Source organism: Caloenas nicobarica, chromosome 8 (assembly GCF_036013445.1).
Source record: "Caloenas nicobarica isolate bCalNic1 chromosome 8, bCalNic1.hap1, whole genome shotgun sequence".
In the NCBI taxonomy this organism is placed as follows: domain Eukaryota; kingdom Metazoa; phylum Chordata; class Aves; order Columbiformes; family Columbidae; genus Caloenas; species Caloenas nicobarica.
Genome location: NC_088252.1, coordinates 29,275,039 through 29,294,207, shown reverse-complemented (window position 1 = coordinate 29,294,207; position 19,169 = coordinate 29,275,039). Strand labels below are relative to the sequence as shown.

Here is a 19,169-nt window from a genome sequence, read left to right as displayed (position 1 = left end):
GCGCTGGTGTCCCCGATGTCCCCCTCTCTGTCACCGAGGGCACCCCAGGGCAGCAGTGTGTTGCCCGCGGGCGCTGCGCCGGGAGGGCTGGTGCTGGGAGCTGGGAGGAGCGCAGGCCACCCGCGTTCCCATCCTGGCTGGCCGCTCCTCCCGGCTTTGTTTGGCCAAGCTGCTCCGTGTCGCTGTGCGTCACAGGCTGCTGGGAGCCGCCGACCGGCCAGCGCCGGGCTGAGCTCCTGCCCCGCTGCTGAGCGCAGCCCAGGACTCGGGCTCTCCTGCATCCTGAGCACCCCTGCGGGTGTGCAGCAAAATCAGGTGGGTCAGAGAGAGGCCAAGAGCCTTGAAAAAACCACCGGAGACTTGTGGCAGCTGGGAAGGTCCTGGAGGTCTCCTGGGATGGACAAAGTGTCCCTTAAAGGACCGACTTAGGTGCTTCTGGCCTCAGGCTGCAGCTGGAGGGTCTGAAACACTTCTGTTCCATCCCTCTGGCTCAGCCACGTCTCCTCCTGGTGAGGTTTTTCTGCACTGGAGCCATTCTTCTGGGCGTCTCTTTCAACCCTCCTCGCCAGGGAAGATGGTGAACCTCCTGTACGCGGTGCTGCGCTCCCTCCTGAGCTGCCTCATCCCCCCGGCCAACCTGCTGGTGATTGTGGCGGTCTGCCAGCTGCTGAGGAAGCAGCCAGGCCCCAGCTACGTCTACATCCTCAACCTGGCCACCGCCGACCTGCTGGTGGGCGTGACGTGCATCACTGAGGCGCTGGGCGACGTCCTCCATGGTTTTGACCAGAGCAAGTTGCTCTGCCTCCTGCGCGTGGCCATGAGCATGACGCCTTGCATCGGCTCCGTCCTGACCCTGCTCCTCATCTCCCTGGACAGGTACCTGGCGGTGACGCTGCCACTCTCCTACCCCACCCTCCTGAAGAAAACACCCGTGGTCCTCTCCCTCGTTGCCCTCTGGATGCTCTCCTTCTTTTTTGGGCACTTGCCTCTGATCCTGCCCTCTCTCCAGCGTGGCAACTACACGGGTTATTGTGGGCTCCTGTACGTGGCCAAGAGCGAGTACCTCTACGTGATCTGCTTTGGCATCTTTGCTCCGTCCCTGCTGGTGCTGCTCTGCCTGCACGTCTGGGTGGGCAGCATTGCCTATGTGCAGCACAGGCGGCTCCGGCACAGCTGCGCCCGGGCACGGCCCCCCCGCCTGCGCCGCTGCAAGGCCCTGCGGACTGTGCTCATTGTCCTCGTGGGTTTCAGCCTCTCCTGGGGCCCCTACCTGGTGGGGGGCACTGTGCAGGCCGCCTGCAGCTCCTGCAACCTGGCGGGCCCGCTCAAGGATGCCTTGTTCCTGCTGGGCGAGACCAACTCCCTCATCAACCCCCTCATCTACGCCCTGCACAGCAGAGACATCCGGAGCCACCTCGCAAAGCTGCTGGGGTGCAGGACCCAGGGCCAGGTGAAGTCTCCAGCCTCAAAGGTGCAAACTGTTGGGAGCTGGGGTGGGAGCCAGACTGAAGCCCCCAGTTCCTGAGGGGTCCGTGCCCTAGCACCCCCGCCCACGCTGCTCCCGCAGCCGCCGAGCCCACGGCGGGAGGGAGACGCAGGGAGCCCGGTGCAGCGGAACTGTCCCACCCGTCAGCTGTTCCACAGCTGCTGCCCAGAGGCTGCGGCTCGTCCGTGCTCTGCTGTGCGCGTTAACAACCGCCTGGCCCCAGCATCCACGCTGACATCGCCAAGACAGTGACCTTTGATTGTTTTGGACAAACTGGGCTTTTGTCCCTCTCTCTGCAAGGGGAACTGCTGTGTCTCGTACCTGCAGAGGCTGAGCTGTCGTCCAGCGCTCGCGCCAGGGCAGTCTGGGCATCCTGCTGGGGCTGTGTCCTTGCAGCAGCGCTGGCTGTGCAGAGCGGCGCCTGTGCGGGTGACTGCTGAGCAAACAGCCTCTGCCTGTGTGCCTGTCACAGGCTGTGACTTAGCTCTGTTTGGTTTTGTCTTTGTGCCACATCCATGGGCTGAAACAACCACTCAGCCAGGCTGGTTTCTGCCGGGAGATGGGAGGGAGGTTGCTTAGGAGCGATGTGCTGACATCAGGCACAGATTTACTCTCTCTCGAGCAAAGTCCCTCTTGGTGCTGCCATGGCCAAGACGCACTTCATTGTGGGCTGGCAAGGAGCTGTGTTCTGGTGCTCCCTGCCCCACCACCCGCTCCTGCTGAGCGAGACCCCCCTGGGATGGGACGGCAGGAGAGGGGCTGTGCGGATCGGCCACGGGCTGCCCTTGCTCCGTGCACAGTGTATGCAGGTGCTGCAGCGTTGGAGCATCTCTGCTGCATTTTGCCTTCACACCACAAACACACCGGTCAGACTTGAGCATTTACTATTGCCCTGACCGAGCTGCGCAGCTCATCACTTACATCAGGAGTTGTGCAAAGCTGTAAGATCTTTAAAGTCTGTGTGATAAGGTATGCTGGAGGCTTGATTTTGTCCCATTGCTCATTAGAAGGAAAGCTTAAGCATCCCCGCAGCCTGTCGAACAGCCGCAGGATCCTCACCCTGAAGGCCAGCAGCAGGAGCTCGTCTTTGCCCAGCCGGGCCGGGGGAGGCAGCCGGCCCACGTCGCCGACCTGGGGAGCGGAGGTGATTGGTGTCAGCAGAACCACAACGTGGGATGGGGCTTTGGTCTCTCCCCAGTAGACAAACCTGCCCTGTGGCGGGAGCCCGTGGAGGAAGGGGATGCTGTGCACCCTGCCCACGTGGATCGCAGCTCTCCTCCCCGCCACAGAGCTGGGGTGACCCTTGGGGACACAGCTGGGGACACCGGGGACCTGCCCAGGGGTGCTCCCCACACTCCGCAGCCCCTTGCAGAGCGGCAGCGCTGCCGGGGCAGGTGAGCCCCCGTCTGCGTGGGACTGAGCAAGGTACACCCCTGCCGTTGGCTGTTCTGGGGGGCAGCACCGTGGGCTGACATGGGGAGCCCCCACAGGGGGATGAGTGTGCTTCCCCACGATGGGAGCTTCCCAGCCGCCCCACGCCCATGGTGTGGAGCTGCCTGTGTGCTTGAGAAATACCTGCACTCTGGTTCCCACGTTGAATTTTGCTTGTTGGCCCATGGCGAGGAAGGACACGGTGATCTTGTCCTGGCCCAGGATCCGGACCCCCACGTGCCGGTTCAGGGAGATGAAGATGGGGCTCAGCGGGACCTGGGGTCCTGGGGACGTGATGCTGTTTGGCCACGTCCACCGTCTCACCCTGCTGCCTGCTCGGTCCAAGTACTGCCCTCCCTGCACACTCACGTTAATCCTGGAAGAGAGCGGAACCAAAGCTCTGACCCCTGCGGCTCCAGAGCCGGTGTCCCTGGCTGCCCGGAGGGATGGGGCTCAGCACAGCGGGGTCGAGGTCCAGCCTCCCGACACACAGCTGAGTGTTCTTGCTCCTCTGCCAGGCACCCGGGGCAGGGCCCACGAGCTGCTACACTTGTCTCTTACGTTTTGAATTCTATTTTTAAAAATATCCCTTTTGACCTCAGGAATTTAAAATGCGCAGTGGAGAGCAGAACTGCTCTGACCAACATGAACATACCACACAGATCCGTTCGGATAATAGCAGGTACTTCTGCCACTGGAGCTAAACACTGCTTGTATTTCACCGTTGCTCGGCTTGTCTTCCTGTACTATGCAAATAAGCTGGTTTTTCTCTCGTACGACGATGATTGCCACATTTCCAGATGGATAGCTGTCATCAGGTAAGGTGTTCATAACCTCTTGTCTGGCTGGTCTGTTATTACATACTAAATATTTCAAAGTGCTACCTTGGAGTATAAAATTTGCCATGTTACTGCGATGGCTGTGTTAAAGGTGGAATGGGGGTGTTAAAGGCAGAATGGGGGTGTTAAAGGCGGAACGGGGTGTGCTGCCGGCGTTACCTGGGGCGCTGCCCGTGCTCGTCTCCTGCGCTGCAGTGTTCTGTGTGCACTGGCAAAGAGCAGCTGGACGTACAGAATACGGTTTTGCTGGTTTATAACTGGTAAGCGAGGCGGAGCTGCTTACTAAGTTTATTTTAAAGACACATTCTTGGACAATGCTTACGATGGAAAGTACGAGCCCAGCAAAGTGAAGCGATCGAAGTACTTGGGCTGGGTGACAGCAGAGGGAGCGGGGACACCTGTGACATGCTCCTGCCCACGGGACAGGGTCCCCAGCCCTGCGGTCTGGTGGTTTGTCCCCAGGGAAGGACGGGGCTGGGCACCTTCAGAGCCCACTGGGCCAGCAGCACCTTTCCGTGGGTGGCCAGAGCTCGAGAGTGGGTCTAACACTGGGCTGGCGCACTTAAGCTGGGTATTAGAGACAAGTGCCCGTCCTTTATCAAAGCTAGTGGCTGGTCTGAGAAACTTCAGACCAAGAGCTCTGTAAACAGTTTCACTGCTGCTTTTTTTCAGACTGAAAGCGAGTGTGAGTGCTGGACGAGGTCATTTGGTGATGAAGCAGATGAGGACACACTGAAAATCACAGTTACAACCCTGGACTAATGCAGGCAAATGAACCCCGTGAAGGATACAACAGCTGCGCCGTTCCATCGGGAAGCATGGTGAGGAATTTCCCTCCATGTTTGTAGTATTTTTCCAACAGTTCGTTCTTCACCACCTAAGATTGGACAAGCGACAATGACAGGGATGAGAGCAGCCCTGCACCAGCCGCACTCTGCAGATGCTCTGGAGCATCGGGACATCACCGGTCGCTGTCCCGTGGCAGGGACATCCTGCACAGGGACATCCTGCACAGGGACATCCCGCAGCAGGGACATCCCGCAGCAGAGACATCCCACAGCAGGGACATCCCACAGCAGGGACATCCCGCGCAGGGACATCCCACAGCAGAGACATCCCACAGCAGGGACATCCCACAGCAGGGACATCCCGCAGCACGGACATCCCACAGCAGAGACATCCCACACAGGAACATCCCGCGCAGGAACATCCCGCGCAGGGATATCCCACACAGGAACATCCCACACAGGAACATCCCACACAGGAACATCCCACACAGGAACATCCCGCGCAGGGACATCCCACAGCAGGGACATCCCACACAGGAACATCCCGCGCGGAGACATCCCACACAGGAACATCCCACACAGGAACATCCCGCGCAGGGACATCCCACAGCAGGGACATCCCGCGCGGGGACATCCCACAGCAGAGACATCCCACAGCAGGGACATCCCACAGCAGGGACATCCCACAGCAGAGACATCCCGTGTGGGGACATCCCACAGCAGGGACATCCCACAGCAGAGACATCCCACAGCAGGGACATCCCACAGCAGGGACATCCCACAGCAGAGACATCCCGTGTGGGGACATCCCACAGCAGAGACATCCCACAGCAGAGACATCCCATGTGGGGACATCCCACAGCAGGGACATCCCACAGCAGAGACATCCCACAGCAGAGACATCCCGTGTGGGGACATCCCACAGCAGAGACATCCCGCAGCAGGGACATCCCGCAGCAGGAACATCCCGCAGCAGGGACATCCCACAGCAGGGACATCCCGCACAGGGACATCCCACGCAGGAACATCCCGCACAGGGACATCCCGCAGCAGGGACATCCCACAGCAGGGACATCCCGCAGCAGGGACATCCCACGCAGGAACATCCCGCGCAGGGACATCCCGCAGCAGGGACATCCCACAGCAGAGACATCCCGCGCAGGGACATCCTGCGCAGGGACATCCCACAGCAGGGACATCCCGCGCAGGAACATCCCGCGCAGGGACATCCCACAGCAGGGACATCCCGCGCAGGAACATCCCACAGCAGGGACATCCCACAGCAGGGACATCCCGCGCAGGAACATCCCGCGCAGGGACATCCCACAGCAGAGACATCCCGCGCAGGGACATCCCGCGCAGGGACATGCGGACTCACCTTCCCTCCCACGAGGCTGAAGTCGCAGCAGGTGACGCTGTCGGGCTCCAGCTCCTCCACGGGCTCGGCTGCTCCCTGGCCGGGCACCAGCGTCCGGCCCCGCGGCGCCGGCGGCTCCTGGGACAGCAGGTAGGAGATGGTGCCGGCCGGGCCCGAACCTGCGAGCAAAGGGCTCTGAGCTGGGGTGGGGCTGCAACCCCAGAGGGGAATTCCTGCCCAAAATGCTCCGTCCTGGAGTCTGTGTTGGGTATTTTCTGTATAACAAGGACAGTCCAAGGCTTTCAACTATCTAAGGGAACAGGATTAGGAGAAAAGATGCAGGTTTTTTTCAGTTATGTCTGTAAACACAATTGTGGAACTGAAGAATGACTTTTTTGGGGAACCACTCATGGCTCCGCACTCTGGAGGACTGAGGAGCTGAAATCCTTGGTGCTGCAAAAGCCTCAGTGCCCTGCCAGCCCCTGAAAACTCTCCCATCGTGTGCATGTGATTCATCTGTTCTTAGTCAACATGCCCTTTGTTTTATAGCTGATCCAAAGGGCTGCTCAGTCACCCACTGCCTGGCCAGGAATTAGTGGAGGATTCGCCTGATGAGGCAAAACACTGATCACCCGAATTCTGGCAGTTCAGCCTTCCAAGGGCTTGGCTTTGCCAGTTTGTTTTCTCTGAGATTAATTTCCGTGCATCCCAGCTGAAAGTTCAGGCATAAATACTGGAAGCCAGAGCAAGGAGATCCTCTCCATGCAATGGGAATGCCTTTGTCTTTTCATGTGAGGGATTATTTAATATAGCAGTATCTAATGGGATTGCGCACTTGACAATGAACTAACACGTCGCTGTATAAATCCTCCTGTTCAATTAGAGAACATTAGAGACAAGGAATTCCATTGAATTAATTGTTGTAAGAAGTAGACAAATGAATACAGAAGGAAATGCAAACTCACTCTCAGTTACGCTCCTCCTGGCCCCTGCTGCCAGCAAAGCCAACTGCCTGGCCATTTGTCTCTCCTGCTGCCTGCAAAACCAGAGGGTTCCTGAGACACTTCACATCTCTTGGGAAAGCCGGAGTACTGGATAGCAGTGCTGGAGGAACGCACGTTTCTCAACCTGTTTTTCTCTCCACTCGTATAATTGCAAGTAACCGTTAAGGGCAACAGAATATCACCAAAATAACAATACCTCAGCAAAACCGAGTTGTTCCCATTCAGAGATTTCAGTGGACAGACTCTGCAGTTGCAACAGCACCAGCTCTACTGGCAGCAGAGCTAAAGATGGTAATGGATTTTGTATCAAGATTTTGTGTAAAAGAGACAGATTGCTGCCCACAGATCAAGAAACAGCTAATCTCTGTTCTTATCTGGGTTCCTGTAAACCGGGCAGTGTCTGACAATGGCTTTGGTTTGTGCTCTGTACGTAATATAAGGTACTCGCAGCATCAGACTGCAAAGGATCCCCAAGGAAACTAACGGTTTGCTTCCTATGCTGATTTACTTGTCTTCAGGCCTATGCCATAGGCTCAGATGTTTGTATTAAATAAGCTTTGGGCCTCCTGCTAAGCAGCCCAGCAGAAGTCAAACTTGCAGAGTTCTCATGACTCTGGAAATTGGAATCCAAATGTGTGTCCCAGTTTATGCAGCAAAATATAGAAAGACAAATTCAAGCTTTGTTTCAGCACCTGAGGTAAAAGCCAAACCAAATATTATCCCTCCCGCAGCTGCAGTTGTGTTTTTGGCTCTGCCTGTCTCTGGATATGACGTCTGTCAGCAGCAGCATTAGCGCTTCACTCAGCACATACCTGGCCACCTCCTGGTACAGCCTGGCAAGAGAAGAGCTAAGAGGGTCCGGGCAGAATGTGAACTTGTGTCGCCTAAAGCAAGTTTTCTTCTTCTTTTCATTCCCTCTTGCTGCACTTTCCTTTTCTTAACGCTTCTTTTCCCTCCGGCGCCACCCACTGTTCTCCCAGAAGCCCGACCCCGCGCTGTCCCCGCGGTCCCGTCACCTCTGGTACGCCCTGTCCTTCGACAGCCGCCTGTCGGCCTCGGTGCCGTGGGGCTCGTGGGGGGCGGCGGCGGCGGGGGCGGCGGCGGCGGGGACGGCGGCGGCGGGGGCGGCGGCGGCGGGGACGGCGGCGGCGGGGGCGGCGGCGGCGGCGGCGGCGGGGACGCTCCGGGCGCGCTCGCGGCTCCTCCGCTCCGCCACGATGAACTCGTAGAGGTCTCGGCTGCGCTCGCAGCAGAAGCTCTGGGAGGCAGGAGAGCGGTGCCACGGGCGCAGCTTTCCCCAGCAAACCCCTGCCAGGCTGGCCCCCCAGCTCACCCATTCCAAGTCCTGCGGCGGTGGGAAAACGTCCTCGAAGGGGGGGAACGGCCGGAGCGGGCTGCCGCAGAACTCGCACCTCGGGGCAGGGTCCTCCTCTGGCTGGAGACGGGGACACAACACGGGGAGGATGGGAACACGGTGTCAGCACCCAAACCCTCCTTTTCTCTCGGGGAAACAGGGCTCTGCTCAAAATGCAATGTTAGAAAGCATCTAAGAGCTTTTAAACCAGGTCTGGGGCTGTGATATCTAGGAAGGACTTAACTGAAAACGTAGGTTCGGGAAACCAAGAAAAAAAGTTGATGTGTAGTAAATAATCAATAAAAACCTGAGAGAAACAGAATATAGTACTTATGAGAGCCCTTGCTTCCAAGAGAAAGCTTTGGAGCGTGCAGAGTGCCATAGTTGAGTACACAGATGCATTAACCCTTTCGAATACGTTCCTTGGTGCTTTGGAGAGAAAAAGCTCCCTGACTGTTGCACTGTTGATCATGGGAAAAATCTGCAGGGAATTCTGTGAGGAACCAGCAGATCTGTTGAAAAAGAGCTGAGCATGTTTGAGCAGAGCAGCAGCAAGGGGTGAGGGGTCCTTGGCTGCTGCCCTTCACCCACACCTCATTCACTGTGTGCTTCGCACTTGCATTCAAATCCTTCGCTGAACAGACTAATTTGAAATAGATGGCTTCTCTGGAGTGTGGTTCCTGGAAATGCGCTTGCCTTGGACTAACTCTCTTTGATGACTTCATTCTGCGCAGGGTTCTGGGGAACCCTATGTGCTGCTTGTGTTCTTTGACTCTATACCCAATATTTATAGAAATGTTGTATCTCTTTTTTAGCCAAAAGGCAAAATCTTCTAGGAAATTCTCCCCATAGGAGGCAGCGGTGGGGAGAGGAGACTGTTCAGGTGTGCACAACAAACATCGTTTCAACAGCCTCACAAAAGGAAAAACCCCTTCGTAAAGGAACTCCTGCACCAGCTTGGCAAAGGACATTATTTTTATTTTTCCTACATGGGAATCACAGGAATTAAAATGATTTTTAAAATCACATAGCCTGGAAGACCCAGCACTGACTGACCTCAATCTGTACACTGCCTCGCAACGATTCGGGTCTGTAGGCCAGGAGGGTCGGGAGGCCGACGGACGGGAGCGTGCGCAGCGACTTCTTGAACAGCTTCACAAAATCTTCTTTGAACTCAAAGTGGAAAATACCAAAAGCAATGTGGAGTCATATCTTTATTCAGGAGTAAAACCATTAAGCATGAAATGTGTATATGCAATGTGGGTGAGTACTTACCTCCATTGCACACAAAACATCTAAGCTGCTGAACTCTTCTGACAGGGCTGCGAGTAACAGCAATAATGAGAATTACTGAACAGCAGTGCTGTGTTCTCGGACACATTTTTTTCTCTTTGTTTTCCAGCACACCAACCTTTTCTCACCAAGCCCATGGCTGCCCGAGACCCCCTTGCCAGACCCCTCACGTTCAGGAGGCGGCGCTGGGTCTGCACGGAACCTTCCCAGCGCCCGAGGGACGGGAACTGGGCACTGTCACTGGGTCAGGGCTTTACAAAACCGTCCCCCTGAAGTCATGGAGATGGCTTATTGCTTGGGGTCAGTGACTCGCAGCACTAATCTGATACTGCATTATCCTCAAAAGCATTTCCAGCCTCTCTTGTCCTATGGAGAAAGAGGTGTTGAGATGATGGAAGTTTTTTTCTCATTGCCAAGTGCAGTCCATGCTGTGTGAGTGCAAGGAAGGGGTGTTTTGGCCTTTGGGGGTGACAGGACCCAGAGGTTTGTTTAGAAGCGGCTGTGCAGAGAGGTTAATGAGGGGACAGCTGTTGGGGGCTCCGGGGGCTGCAAAAGCATCTGTGGGAAATTGCAAACTCATGTATGTGCTAGGAAAGGCATGGGGCATGAGGCAGCCTGAGTGAAAGACAATACAAGTGAGCAACCTCTTTCTCGAACAAAGCTGTTTCTTACATGATACTCTGCAGGCATGTTCCCGAAGCCAGCTCGCTTCTGTCTGCATCGACACTGAAATTCCTGGCAGCTTCTGCATCGCTGTGGGTTCCGCGCTGCCCAACGTGTCCATTTCCCTTAATTTAAGACACAAACCCACTCATTAGTCATATGCAATGACTTCAGAGCAGCTGCCCTTGACAATTATACTAATGAAGGCGACTTTTCAAAGTGTATTAAATTAAAAATCCAAACACTTTAGATACAGTAGGTGGGGCTTGACCGCAGTTGTGCTGCCGTGGCTGAAGGTCCTGCTGCATCCTCCTGTCTGACGCTGGAAAAGGCGCCTTTGGGTCGGGCGGCCGCAGCCCTCACCCTGGCTCACCCCCCTCTTTCCTTCCTGCGATTTTGGGGACCTGGGTCGGGACGTGCGATGCCCGGAGTGGAGTTGCTGCCGGATGTCCCTCGTCCCGGGGGTCTCCCTCATCCCGGGATGTCCCTTATCCCGGGGGTCTCATCCCGTGTCTCCCCGCAGCCGCCGCTGCCGCCCCGTCCGGAGTCTCGGAGCCGGGGGTGCGGGGCGCGGCAGCGCGCGGACAGGTGCGGGGGTGACCGCGCCGTCCCGCCCGGCCCGGCCCGCCCCCGTCCCCGCGGGCGCTGTGCAGCCGCACGGCCCCGGCCCGGCCCCGCTCCGGCCCCACCGCTCCGCCGCGTCCATGGCTCGGTCCGGTCCGGCCCGGCGCTGCCGCTGGTCGCGCCGTCTCCGGGGCAACGCGGCGGGCGCGGGGGCGGGCGGGGCGGGGCGGAGAGCGGCTGCTCCGGGCCGGCGGGAGGAACGCGGGGCCCGGTCCGCCTGCCCCGCAGGGCACCGCGCGGGGCCGGGCTGCCGGACCGGTGCGGCTCCTTGCGGCCCCGCTCCGTGTGCGGCAGGGTGGCGGCTGCGGGGGGAAGCCCGGTCCGGAGCGGGAGCGGAAGGTGCCCGGAGCCGCAGCGCCCGGCGACGGAGCCTCTGGAGCCGCCGCCGGGTGTCCGTCCCGAGCTCCGCCGGGTGTCCGTCCCCAGCTCCGCCGGGTGTCCGCCCCGAGCTCCGCTGGGTGTCCGTCCCCAGCTCCGCCGGGTGTCCGCCCCGAGCTCCGCTGGGTGTCCGCCCCGAGCTCCGCCGGGTGTCCGTCCCCAGCTCCGCCGGGTGTCCGCCCCGAGCTCCGCCGGGTGCCCGTCCCCAGCTCCGCCGGGTGTCCGCCCCGCGGTCTGCGCTCCCGCCGGGCTGAGCTGCGGTCCCCGGCGGGGAGCGGGGGCAGCGCTGAGGTGACACTGGTGACAAACCCCGCTGACTCACCTGCTCCGCCACGGGCTGCGCCTGGACCGCCTGCCCGTGCGGAGCCCTGACACCCCTGTCCCGTCCCCGTTACACGGCCCCGTGTCTCCCGTAGGACCCGGAGCGGGTGAATCCCTCCAGGGAATATGCACCCACATCTTGGAGAGCAAAAGAAGCAATTTTCTGCAGGTATGTGGTGTGTGAACAAACACAGGCTTAAGATTCACCTTAGGACAATGCATGTGTGCTACATTATCTGGACTTTGAGTAAGAATTTGCAGCTGTGTTACAAGCACCTGAGTTCTACAACAAATTAGTGAGTCTGGCTAATTTTTAAAGGGGGAAGGAGTGTGTTGCGGTGCAGGCAGTGGTGGCAGCGCAGCGCTGGACACGCTGCTCTCCTGGTGCTGGGGGCTGGGGGTCATTTCCATGGCCAAATGGGGCAGATTGCGGTATTGCCACAGCTCTGGGGTGTCACTGCTCCAGTGACCTGGTTTAACCTCGGCTGGGCAGTGTCTGCAGAGCAGGCATGCCGCTGGCTGCAGCACGGTCCTGTGGCACAGGCGGAGGTGTCTGTCTGTCCCAACTGCACAGCTGGACACCAGCACAGCCACAGACAGCCACTCAAGTTGTGCTGTACTTCGTGATAAACTCATCGGCCCCTACAAGTGTTTAAAGTGGAGATTGTTTATAGGGAGAACTCCTGGTCACTCGTCCCCCCTCCTGCAGCCGCCGTGGTGTGGGCACGGCCGAGGGGGCAGCTCTGCAGCCCGGTGTGACGGGGCAGCGCCTGTTGGCAGCGGGTTCTGTTCGTGCCTGCTCTGCTCCCAGGCAGAGTTTCCTCTGGGTGAGTTTCACCACCCTTCTCGAAGTCAGCTTGCTTTGGTGGTGGTCAGGAGCTTGGTTAGGGAAACGAGGCTGGCCTCAGTAACTTTTTTTCTCAATATTTTGAGGAACTTCCATTCATTTCCTGGTGCTCTGCCCCTTCCCCTGCCAAGGTGCCGGTACGTGCAGCCTCTCCTGCCTCGGGCCCGCGGACGTTGCCCTGGGAAGTTGTACCAGCTGTGCTGGGAAGAGAACCTGGAACGCTTTGATCGAGCGCTGGAACGAATGTCACCTGTTCATTCACTGATCTGAAGAGGAAACACACCACTTTTTGGCAGTACCAGCTGAGGTATTCCTTACCTTACATTCTGCTTCAGCCAGAAAGATATCGGGTGGTGTTTTTGTTGTGGGTTTTTTTTGCTGTGATATACCACAAAAGTTTGCCATTCCTTCAGAACTGAATGGTATGGAAATGAACTAATATATGTTAACTTATCTAGTGTGGTTTATAGGCAACATTGGAGTAATTAATTACATTAATCTTGCTCTGATCAAAGACACACTTCAGAGTTTCGTTTTACACAAAAAAGTTCTTATGTCCCAACCATCAGAAAGAAAAATTATCTTCCCCTAGAAAAGTTGCTGAAATACAGGGAAAATGAATGAAATCTTTAGGAATTCTTGCTTAACAAGTTCTGCTGAAAGTACAGGTTTTAATGCCTGTCAGAGCCAGAGCTTGACTCTGATCCTGCCTGAGCATCGGCTGATGCTGCTGGAGTTCTGCCAGCACAACGTAAATGAGATCAAATGTAGGATCTTTATGGGAACTGGATATGAAAGGATGAGAGTAATTCCTTGGGAGGTTTTTTTTCCATGGTCACTTCCAAACTCTCAAGGCAGGACAAGCTTCCCTTCACTGACGCGGTCCTTGTCATCCTCCTGCGAGCTTTTCGGGGCGCTGCTGCCAGGCATTGCGTGATGTTTGCACAGGACTCCGTCCTGGCTCTGAAGAGCTCTTCCCTGGAGGGATGCAGCTAGGGCTGGTTTTTCTCTCTCTGTAGTATAGTTGTTCACACCAAGCTGCATCTGTCACTTTATGTGTAGTTTTCCACAATTGTGAGGCTTTCTACTGCTGAATAACTCAGCGGATTGTATCACCTCACGACTCATTGCCTCTTCCAAATGGCAAACATCTTAATATTCAGTAAAGCTGTATGTGGAGCTGGTATTTCTCTGGAGTGATTCAGACAGAAGATTCTGGTCACAGTGGGGGAGCTGCACGCAGGTTCAGCCCCAGTGACAAGACCGTGATTTCAGTGTGCATGAATCAGGCTGTCACTGCTGCCCTGGGACTCACATCCCCACCTGCTTCTCCTGCTTGTGCTGTGGGGTGGCCCTGTCCGGCAGCAGGGCTGGGGGACGGCGGGGACGGGGGGACCAGCACCCCCTCCGGCTGATCACTGGGGCCAGCCCAGCAGGGCCAGCCCGGCAGAGCCAGCCCGGCAGAGCGTGCGGTCACCAGGAAACAACAGCTGTTGCCATGCACACGCATGGTAGCACAGCACGCTATGCACTGTAGTTTTTGCAAAATTTTTATTACAAAATAAAAGTAAATATGGCAACAAAACTTAAATAGCAAATGACGCGACACTGGCCATAAAGCTCTTGCTATATTATTAGTTTCTTACAATAGTCAAGTATGTCTCCAAGGGAAGCTGCGTACAGACAGCTGGAGGCTGTTTCTGCGATGGGCTCTGGCTGTTTGAGATAGTTAGCTGTGTGCCTCCTGCTCTCGCCTGCACCCGCGGCCGGTGGGTGTGCCGGGCTCACCTGCACCCCGCCCCTCCTGCCTTTCTTATTTTAAATACACAGCAAAGTGATCCAGTGCCCAGCCCTTTTTAATAAGGTAGCAGGAAATGGAGTATTAACAATGAAATACCTATTGTTCCCCTTTGAGTCACAACTTCTCTCGTGGGAGGTTGCTTGGGTTTCTTTCCTCTCCTGCCTACTAAAAACTGTTACTGAAGCTCAGCAGAGAGTGAGCCAGGCTGTGTCCCGGCTGAAAGGGCTTTTAGGTGCGGTCCAAACAGGAATGCAGTCCTTCAAGTCTCTTAAGCCACATGTCTAATGGAAGCACTCTTTAAATAAAATATAATTAAATTAAAAAAGGTGACTGAGTGTGTGGAATCTCCCTAAGGCACCCAAGAATTTAAAAAGACCTTTTCCCACTCGTACTACTGACAGGGCACTCTTGTTCCTCTTCTCTCCAAAGTTAAAAATGTTGGCTAGTTAGGAACCTTAGCATGCATGATGACATAGTTGAATATCATTAAAAAAAAAGAAACAGAACAAAAAGAAAACCCTTGGTGAGTGTAAAGCACTATGTCCAGGCAGCCTAGGTTTCGCTAGCTACGCAAACGCATCATGGACAGCACGTAGAAATAGTCACGTTAATGCCGAGGTTCCCGTTGTCAGCGAAGAGGTGTGCGATGGCCGTGTCGAAGACGAGGCAGTCGCTGTTGTGAATGGCCGCGGACACGCCGTCGTGGATGGAGCGCGGCGTCGCCTCCCACGTCAGCCGGCGCCGGTTGCCGTTCAGCTCCAGCCTGTACACAAAGTTCTCTGCTTGCTTGCGGGTGCCAATGAGCAGCACGATGGCAAAAAACTGCTGGTGACCTTCGTACTTCTCCTGTTTCTCCAGCACCAGCATGAAGTGGTGACCGAAGCACGACTGCATCATCACCCAGTCCACCGCGCCCGGGAGGTTAATGTCTGTGGCCAGAAAGACGATGTCCTCTCCCTGCAGCGTGGTGATGCTCTTGTGGGCGTGCATCAGGTGGGACATCACGGCTTCCAGGGACCCCTGCCACTTACAGGAGGCGCCTGGGCACGGGCAGGAGTAGGGACGGTACTCGCAGATGTCTTCGTGCTCTGGCTTTTCTGTGTGGTGGAGTGTCAGCGAGCAGCCCGTCGTGGCGTACTGCAAAAACACCAAACACAAGCCGTCAGCAAAGCAGCAGCACGAGCCTCCGCTGCTCCCACCTGCCAGGTGGGAACACGGGTGATCAGAACTCTTGTTCTCATCGCACATTTTACATTAGATACTTTGATTTAGCCCTGGATCCAGAGCTGAGCTTTATTTATCTGTGTTTCCACTTAAAAATGGATGATTCTTGTCTTTTGTGGTTGGTGATTTTCTAATGTAAGCACTTAGATAAAATGGATTGTAAGGCTGCGTTGTAGTTAGAATTTGCTGTTGTAGTTAGATCTGATCGGTCCAGATCAGCTGAAGTGGTCCGGGTTTGGATTTTTCTTTTCTTTAAAAAGAACAAAGGATTCTTGTTTCAGCAAACAGCTACTAGAGTGAAGTATTTTTAATAGATGTACCTTATTACCATCAGAGAGCAAAAGCACTTCCATTAAATTCAAATGCAGATTCCCCACAGCTTTTTTTAAGCAGTGTGACAGTTTCAAAACTGCAGCTGTGACAAGTGGAGAGAGGACAATTTTTCGCCGAGCATAAAGCTAGTGCACAAATAATGCCATCTAACTTCTTTTAGTGTGATTGGGCAACTTAGAGGGTTAATTTGCTTTAAACAATCAAGGACGCTTTTCCATTTTCTAGTCAGTTCAGTTGTCCACGCTGACCGTCTTGCTTCCATGCTACCTGTATAGAGAGAAAGAAGTCTCTCCTATTCCTCCGACAGCTCAGCTCCCGCCGCCCACAGGTCCCTGCAGCGATACCAGCACCACTAACACCATCACGCAGGTTCCACCATGCCTGCGTGGCTGCTCACGGACACTGTCACACCAGGTCCTTGAGGACGGATACAACAAAGGTATAAATTATTATTTCTGGGCTAATATGTGTGCAAGAAGTTTCAGCTCCAAGGGTTAAATGCCCAAGATGCAAATCACCCATGCCACAAACACGAGGAATACTGGGACAGAAACCCGACCTCCTGCTTCTGGAGGAGCTTGTTTTATAAGCTGTAAGGAGTTAACGAGAGCCATCAGTTACTGTGTCTGCTCCTGCTGCTTAATCCTCTGCTAATGCTTTATTGCAGGTGCTGCCGTGGAACAAGCATCTCCCGGCAAAGGAGCCGCTGTGCTGTGCAGTGACCCAGGGACGTGTGCGCTTTACCCCGGGGGCTTTCCCACCTTCACAGCCCCGCTGACGCCTCCGTCACACAGAGTCTACCCTCGCTCACAAAATCAGGAAGGATATACAGGCTGCTGGTTGGGCGAAACCAGCTGTCTGCGTGACAGCGACCAGTGGTGACTGTAGAAGTGAGAGCATAAAAACAAGAGAAGCGAACAGTGGTGGCTCTGCCCTTCGCTGTGAGAAGCACCTGCTTTTGTGCCCTCCCAGACCCGTGGCTGCGGGTTTCCTTTGCTGAGCAGCCCTACCAGAGGCGGGAGACCGTGCACAGCAGAAACTGACTTGCCATCTTCAGGGCAAACGTCGCGGATCTTCGCCATGCCCCCCAGCAGCCCGCTTCAGCTCTCCCTGCACACGGGCTTTACGGTGCCTTGGAGCTACTTGGCCTGTGCACCTTTTGCACTTGTGCCGTGGGACGGGGAGCCAGGGCAGCAAACGGCGTTAATGGTGGAGGCCTGACACTCGTGCCTGGCATGACCGTTTTCTGCTTTTTCATTGCCCTTCTCGTTATTACTAGTATTCCATGCTGGGAAGGATTATGTACTTGTTTCCACAGTCATTTGTTCAGTGCTGTATTCTCTTTCCTCAGAGGAAAGGGTCAGATCAGAGCTCATCGCCACATACATTGGTTAGCATGCCATATTTTTGCCACATACGTCACTTTGCATGTGCTGCTCCGAACTTCGCTTTGACAGGACATCTTTCTGAGCGTCCCAAAGCATTTGGAAAACATCAGTTAAGCTCAAAGTGCTGAACAGAGGCAGGCTGGTATAACCAACCCTGTAAACGAAGGCAGGGACACAGGGCTAAAGTAACTTGTGTGAGGCCACGAGGGAAATCAGGAGCAGAGCAGGGACCAGACCGCTGGGTCCAGATCCCTGCGGCTCGAGGCCGGAGGCTCTCCCGCTGGCACACAAGTGGTGCTCATGGGGAGAGCAGGCCTGCCTGCTCCTGTACGTGTCAGCAACGGCCAGGGACCCTCTCGGGCTCCTGCCTCCTCCAGCACTTTGTAAAATCTCTGTCCGCGCTGTTAAGGTCCCTCCAGCCTTCCGAAGCGTTCAGCCAGGCGTGGGTACAGACGCCCAGCAGTGATCCCAGGGAGCTCCCGCAGGGATGCACGGGGCGGTCCAGCCCGAAAACAGGAGCCCGTGTGCCTGCCCGGGCCTCGCGGTGGTGTGAGAGCGGCTGGGGCGGCAGCCGCTGCCCGGCAGAGAGCTCCGGTAACAGCTCCGGTAACAGCTCTGCCAGCAGCGCTGGTCACAGCGCTGTGAGCGCGGCTGGGGCCGCAGCCGCTGCCTGGCAGAGAGCTCCGGTAACGGCTCTGCCAGAGGCACAGGAATGTGCAATTTCTGTTTGCAGGTTGTTTGCTTACATGGGAAACCTGTCATGGTTTCCCCTGAACTGGTGGGGCAGCAGCAGTGCTCTGAGGACACAGGGGGTTCTGCCTGCCTCCCACCGCCTGTCTAAAAAAATTAAAGAAAGCAATTATTTGGTATTATTTAAGACTTCTCAGTTTGTGCGCAGTCTCACTATGATTTCTGCTTCTTAAATTCCAAGTGTTAGTTATGAGGTGCAGAAAGACTTTCATTTTTTTTTCTGCAAAGCGAAGCGTGAGTACAGTACAATGCATTTACTGGATTCGCTTTTCTTCCAAAGGACCAGAAGCACCTGGGAACTCAGAAACGCGGCAGTGTCCCCAGTTAGAGATGGCTGTGTTAAAGGATCCTGGAAGACCCTTCATGTGAGGTCCCTGTTCTGGCTTCCAGGATGCATCACCGCTCCTGAGACGGCAGGTAAGAAAGGGGTTTCAAGCCCCTGAAAAACCAAGCCCTGTGTACTTAGATTTTTTTTTTAAATGTATGTAATAACTAGAAGAGTAATTTCCTGTATTACAAGGAAAACTTACTGTGAGGTCGAATTAATCCCAGCACTGAGAATTCACTGGTGTACGTATGCAGAAGTTTAAAGACAGAGCAGGGGGACGGGGATGGGGGTGGCCCGGTGTGTTCCCCGCCATGGCCACCCCCTGGAGAAGCCCCTTACCTTGCAGGGGAACAGCACGGCCGAGGCCACCTTCTCCATGGCCAGGTTGCGGATGCTGGGGGTGAGGGAGCCCCGGCAGGTCGGGCACAGGCTCAGCTTCTGCCGGCATTGGTTGCAGACCAGGTGCCCGGCCTGGCACTGCAGGATGGGCGGCAGCACATAGTCGAAGCACACGGGGCACTCGAACAGCGAGGTCAGTTCGTGGTGCTGCTGCGGCGGCGGCGGCGGCGGCGGCGGCGGGGGCGGCGGGGATGCCCCGCCGGGGCCCGGCAGGACGGCGGCGGGCACGGCGGGGGAGGCGGCGTGCGGCTGCTTGCCGCAGGGCTTGCTAGCGCCGGGGCCGGCGGAGGACGGGCGGCTCATCGCGCCGCGCCGCCGCCAGCACCATCGGGCCGGAGGGACGCACGGGGAGGCGGCACCGGCCCGGCGGCGGCTGCGCGCGGCCTCCGCCCCGCTCCCGGCATGCTCCGGGGGGCGGCGCCGCGGCGGGGGCGCGGAGCGGGGCGGGCGGGGCGGGGGCGCGGGGGGCGCTCCCGGGGGACGGAGCGGCCCGCGGCAGCAGCGGCCGGCGCCGGGCGCGGGAGTTCAGCGCCAGCGCTGCCGGCGGGGTTGGTCCAGCCC

At 56.5% G+C, this 19,169-nt stretch overlaps 3 protein-coding genes across 3 annotated transcripts; 1 reads left to right on the top strand and 2 right to left on the bottom strand.

The window, feature by feature from the left end:
* The first annotated feature begins 574 nt into the window (after window positions 1-574).
* LOC135991223 (glucose-dependent insulinotropic receptor-like) lies at window positions 575-1,525 on the top strand. Its single transcript, XM_065639564.1, has one exon. The coding sequence runs from the start codon at window positions 575-577 to the stop codon at window positions 1,523-1,525; it is 951 nt and encodes a 316-aa protein (XP_065495636.1).
* An 828-nt stretch (window positions 1,526-2,353) lies between these two features.
* ERICH6 (glutamate rich 6) lies at window positions 2,354-10,523 on the bottom strand. The gene is made up of 11 exons (XM_065640460.1): window positions 10,459-10,523; window positions 10,225-10,340; window positions 9,535-9,581; window positions 9,316-9,432; window positions 7,922-8,340; window positions 6,867-6,937; window positions 5,923-6,080; window positions 4,548-4,633; window positions 3,573-3,725; window positions 3,062-3,293; window positions 2,354-2,617 (listed from the first exon to the last, which is right to left on the bottom strand). The coding sequence occupies exons 1-11, from the start codon at window positions 10,521-10,523 to the stop codon at window positions 2,354-2,356; spliced, it is 1,728 nt and encodes a 575-aa protein (XP_065496532.1).
* Window positions 10,524-13,919: 3,396 nt separating this feature from the next.
* SIAH2 (siah E3 ubiquitin protein ligase 2) lies at window positions 13,920-18,932 on the bottom strand. Its single transcript, XM_065640204.1, has 2 exons — window positions 18,549-18,932; window positions 13,920-15,323 (listed from the first exon to the last, which is right to left on the bottom strand). The coding sequence occupies exons 1-2, from the start codon at window positions 18,909-18,911 to the stop codon at window positions 14,766-14,768; spliced, it is 921 nt and encodes a 306-aa protein (XP_065496276.1). The 5' UTR covers window positions 18,912-18,932; the 3' UTR covers window positions 13,920-14,765.
* Window positions 18,933-19,169: the final 237 nt, after the last annotated feature.

Excerpts from the sequence above, each read along its gene's own strand:
- LOC135991223 (XM_065639564.1), top strand. The coding sequence starts at position 575 with ATGGTGAACCTCCTGTACGCGGTGCTGCGCTCCCTCCTGAGCTGCCTC.
- ERICH6 (XM_065640460.1), bottom strand. The coding sequence starts at position 10,523 with ATGCAGCAGGACCTTCAGCCACGGCAGCACAACTGCGGTCAAGCCCCA. Across the intron at positions 9,433-9,534 it reads ATGTTTTGTGTGCAATGGAG|TTCAAAGAAGATTTTGTGAA; the intron begins GTAAGTACTCAC and ends TTCCACTTTGAG. Across the intron at positions 6,081-6,866 it reads CAGGAGGAGCGTAACTGAGA|GTTCGGGCCCGGCCGGCACC; the intron begins GTGAGTTTGCAT and ends CTTTGCTCGCAG.
- SIAH2 (XM_065640204.1), bottom strand. The coding sequence starts at position 18,911 with ATGAGCCGCCCGTCCTCCGCCGGCCCCGGCGCTAGCAAGCCCTGCGGC. Across the intron at positions 15,324-18,548 it reads CCGTGCTGTTCCCCTGCAAG|TACGCCACGACGGGCTGCTC; the intron begins GTAAGGGGCTTC and ends GTGTTTTTGCAG.